General features: G+C 41.0%; 1 protein-coding gene across 1 annotated transcript in view; it reads left to right on the forward strand.

The window, feature by feature from the left end:
- MRPS35 (mitochondrial ribosomal protein S35) overlaps positions 1-4,800 on the forward strand; it is a 59,999-nt gene that overhangs the window by 8,682 nt on the left and 46,517 nt on the right. The window contains exons 3-5 of the mRNA XM_019515852.1: positions 472-561; positions 3,013-3,180; positions 3,592-3,652. Coding sequence (XP_019371397.1) covers positions 472-561; positions 3,013-3,180; positions 3,592-3,652 — 319 coding nt within the window. The remainder of the gene's footprint in view (positions 1-471; positions 562-3,012; positions 3,181-3,591; positions 3,653-4,800) is intronic.

Consider the following 4,800-nt stretch of genomic DNA (forward strand, 5'->3'; position numbering starts at 1 on the left):
CCCTCCAATGTCCTCCTGAGGTGTATACAGCAGCAGGAGCTCCCCTCCCACCCCACAGCCCCTGGACAATCCATGGTTCCATCTCACACCCAGCCTCTGACCCTGCCGCACTCCCTTCCTCATTGCAGGGAGCTCAGTACACCTCCCAACACCCCTTCCCTCCCTCCTCCCCGTCCACCACAACAGACTTACCAGCTGCAACCACTGTATCAGAAATAGGATTGGTATCGGCCGATATGCCTCCTTAAAAATCAGCTATTGGTATCAGCCCCTAGAATATCTGTTGGTGCACCCCTAATTCTCAACACTGGCAAGGAGGTGAGTGATATCCACCCTTCTCTTGGCCACCCACCCCAAGTCCTAATTTGAAAGGCTAGGGTTCTCCCTGGCTTCCATTAACTGTAACAGGTAATTCTGCAGATTGCCTTTATCCGTTAATTTTACTGTTGTTATGATGCCATGCCATGAATATATAAGTTTTTTAGCAAGTTTAATAGTAAATTATTTTGCCTTGTAGGTGTACACTCGAGAAGATCTGGGGTATCATGGTACAGTAGACGGGTAAGAAATGAAAGTGTTTGCAAACATCTTACCCCAAGGCAGGTTTTACTTTTTATGTTTTACAGTGTTTCAGAAATTTGTTAAAAGAAGAATACATTTCTCTGAAAATAAAGCCAATAAATCAACTGAATATGTCCACATTCCAGAATGAATCATTCATTTTAATCTTTCTCAGACTTTTCAACTATCTGATGTGAGCTATTGAGGCACTCATTTTTAGCAGTAAGAATTTCTGTGAAATTCCTATGGGTAAATAAAAGGCCTGGGAGATGGAATGTATATGTATTCCAGTCTCCACATGGGAGAACTACACAGGTAAGCTTTCCAGACGGGACACTACAAGACTGCTTCTTGGTCACCTCCAAGTTTTGAGGAGCTCATTGATTGACAGCCTAGCCTCTACCCTGCCTGGGAATACCAATAGGTATTCAATATACAGTATTCAGTAGGCAGTTCTACAGCTAGAAGCATGGGGAACCGGAGCCAGGAAGAGCCTCCCTGAATCTGGTTCCCGGCCTGCCAGCTTTTAAATCATCATGTTTAGTCCATCTGAACTGCACACAAGTGTTGAAAAGCCAGAGGTGTGGGTAAACAGAGGCTTTCCCTGGCCCCACTTTTCTTTTGTCACAAATGTCACTTCTGTCCTTGTCCATAATCAACCATGCACCCTTAAAAGTACAAAAAGTAGTAGTATTGTAATTGTGTTGAGGCCAAGCACTGCAAACACAGGTTACACTTCAGAGAAATCCAAAATGTTACTGTGGCCTTGACTTTGAGTTCCCTTGGTTTGTGACCAATATTTGTCATAGTTTCATAGTAGTTAGGGGCTGGAAGGGACCTTACAGATCATTGAGTCCAGTCCCAAAGGTAACTAAAATATCTGTCATGGCTTCTCTCAACTTTGACTCCCCCTCTTTTCTGGGAATTTCCTATAAGGTGTTAGTGATCATGTACGACTTTCCTGAATCACAAGTAAGAAACACAGCATGTTGCCATGAATTATTTTTAATAATCTGAAGGTTTGTAGTAGTTGCCTTATGTGCTTTGTATGTGTGTTTATTTTTACTAAGCAGTAATTTTCAATGATCTACCAAGGCAGTTTGACGGGCTTCATCCCTTTTTTTCTTATCTTAGATTTACATAGTAAGTTCTTTGGGGAAGAGACCAGCTTCTTTTTGTGTAGTGACTGCATCTGTGGGGCCATGATCAAATTATTGGAAATCTTCCATCAATCAGCAATATATAACAAATTTTAAATATCTTGGGTCAACCACTTTGGGTGTATGAGGATCTGAAAGAAAGTTGTTTAGTGAGCTTCTGTCTTGCATTCAGAACCACAATTTTAAAGTTCCTTTCCTGGTGGTTTGCTTTGCTTTGTTTTGTTTATTTGATGGAGGAGGGGTTATCTAACCTACTTAGACACTTTTGGAAATCCTGAGAGGCATTTTTTGGCACCTATATACCCTTGTAACATTGGTGCTTAAAGCTCACACTACACACTTCTAATACAAGTCTTTTCACAGACTTCTAATAAAACCATGAATGACTAGAGTTTCTGTTTCTCATATTTCTAAAATAAAATAAAAGCAGGGGGAAAGAGGAAAGGCCTTTAGGCCATTTTCATATGCCTTAAGGCAAAAAAAATAGGCGGTCTTTGAATGTTGCATTTAAACTTTAAAGCAATATGAAAAAAAGAAATGTAACATACAGGCTGCTTGCAGATGTAAAAAACCCAAACCACTTTAAACTTGGCACATTCCCATGCTGAGCCCTGCTCATGCCCAAAAGAGGCAGTGTATTAGTTCAACATTGTATAGTTCATGTGCTTTAGTGGGGCTTTTTTGGCACTTAGCTGATTGAATCCGCTTTAGATAAAAGTGCCAAAAAATTCCTCTAAAGCACTTGATCTATACAGATGCTGTGGTGTTGGATAAAGTAATGTGCTGCTTCTTCTGGTAAAGTGTTTTTTGGGAGGGAGGGGGGAGTTCACATCTGCAAGTGGCCAGAATGTTTTCTTAAGTATTTGAGTGACCCCATCCTTCAATTTTGTTTGCAAATTTTGTGGATTCCCCTCCTCCTCTTCCTCCCCATACATACCTAAGTATAGATGCAGCTTGTATGTGGACAGATGTTTTACTACAGCAATCTTGCACACTGTTTAGTTAAAATGATTTAATCTTAAACATTTATTACTAACTTTTTTTTAAACTAAACACTGACTTTGTTACAAATTGTTGAGCACAGAGGTTGTTACCCATGTTAGTCTGAAGTCAGGCATCAGGTAAGGCAGTGTGACGCCTTAGAAAATAACTGGTTAAGAGAGCCATGACATTTCATGGCAACAAATTACTTTGTTAGATGCGACCTCAAGGTATTCCTTGAAGTTACTGGCTTTATCTCTCAAACCAAACCACCTTCATCTAACTTTTATCACTTCTAACTGTGGTTTAGTTTGGGATTCCTAGAACAAAAAAAATGCCTGTTGATCAAGATTGGAGCAGCGTTTACCCAACTGCAGCAGCATTTAAGCCTTCTGCAGTTCCACTTCCCATTCGAATGGGCTACCCAATGAGGAGAGGAGCACCTCCATCAAAAGAGGGCAACTTGGAGCTTATAAAGGTAGGAATTTATTCATTTTAGTTGATCTTGAAAATCAAGTCACAAAAGTAAATGCTTGGTGGTATGGGTAGATATTTACTGTTTGATATATTAAATATATGAGAAAAAGGTGAACATAGTTCATTCTAACATAGCCCTGCACCAAAGTAGAAATATAAATGAAGCCAATCAGATTTGTTTTGTTCATCTTTGTAAAAGGCTTGCATAGGGCATTGATGTTTAATTAAACTTACATTAGATCAAAGGTAGGAAAAGACACTTGCATAATAATCCTCTTCCTTGATTCTCTGATCAATTTTTTTTATGCATAAAAGAAGTATTGAAAATGTGATTGGATTTTGTTTGAGCTAGTTACTGCCTGGTCAAGGTAGAGTCCACACACATCAGTTTACAAATAAAATATTTTTTCAGATTCCCAATTTTTTGCATCTTACTCCTGGTGCAGTTAAGAAACACTGTGCAGCTCTTAAAGGTGAGTTCTTTTGCATTTTCTTTCATTTATCTTCTTTTCTTTGCATTTTCTTGCCTCCTTGTCTTAAGATAGAGGTTGGCAACATTTTGTCTCCCAGGCCAAAGCTTGCAACCTCACTCCCTGCCACGAGCTCCTTTCCATCCCCAAGAGAATTTGAGGTGCCTGCATCGTCATTGCAGATATCTGCCCCTCTGCAATGAGAGTACAGTAAATGCTGGTAAGAGAGTTTTAGGGAGGGCTGAATAAGAGTGCTGTGGAGGGGGCATGCACCTTGGTGCAGCTCCATACCACCTGATTTCACATGCCAGATCTCACCTGGGGTTGTATATTGCCAACCCCTGAGATGCTCCATTCCACAATACAATAAGAAAATGACCCACATCTAAAGCTGGAATTTATCAGACTTCGCTGTCAGTATTGTCCAGTATCCTATTTTGTGGTCTCATTGTTTCTTATTTCATTCAATTTCATAAGTCTGCATATTCACTTTTTTCCCCCTCTAAGGAAGTTGGGGTTAGCTCAGGTGACTGGCTATAGGCAGATTTTGCTTGTGATGTGCTAGCGAGACTTTTTCTGTTAGGTCTAGGTAATGTTGGGAAATGAATGAATCCAGTGTCTTAATAAGAATGGGGCTTGGATGCAACTCAGTGATAAGACTAGGCCTGGTTTACACAGCTTTCTTTAACTGTTATATCTGTGTCAGTTAACTGCAGTTTATTCACTGCAGCTATATTGGTACAACCCCCATAATGAACACAGTTTTCATAGATTTTCATAGACTTTAGGGCTGGAAGGGACCTCGAAAGATCATCGAGTCCAGCCCCCGCCCAAAAGGCAGGAAGTCAGCTGGGGTCATAGGATCCCAGCAAGATAAGCATCCAATTTGCTCTTGAAGGTGTTCAATGTAGGTGCTTGAACTACCTCCGATGGCAGGCTGTTCCAGACCTTATGTTGAGCCTGAAATGGTCTTGTAGCAGTTTATGACCATTCAACCTCGTCATCCCTTGGGGCGCTCTGGTGAACAAACGTTCCCCCAGATCCTGGTGGTCACCCCTGATAAACTTATAGGTGACCATCAGGTCACCCCTGAGCCTGTCATCGTAAGGTCTGCTTTCCTGATCTCTGATCATGCGCGTGGCTCTTCTGTG

Source organism: Gavialis gangeticus, unplaced genomic scaffold, assembly GCF_001723915.1.
Source record: "Gavialis gangeticus isolate Ggan-Ray unplaced genomic scaffold, GavGan_comp1, whole genome shotgun sequence".
NCBI classification, from domain to species: domain Eukaryota; kingdom Metazoa; phylum Chordata; order Crocodylia; family Gavialidae; genus Gavialis; species Gavialis gangeticus.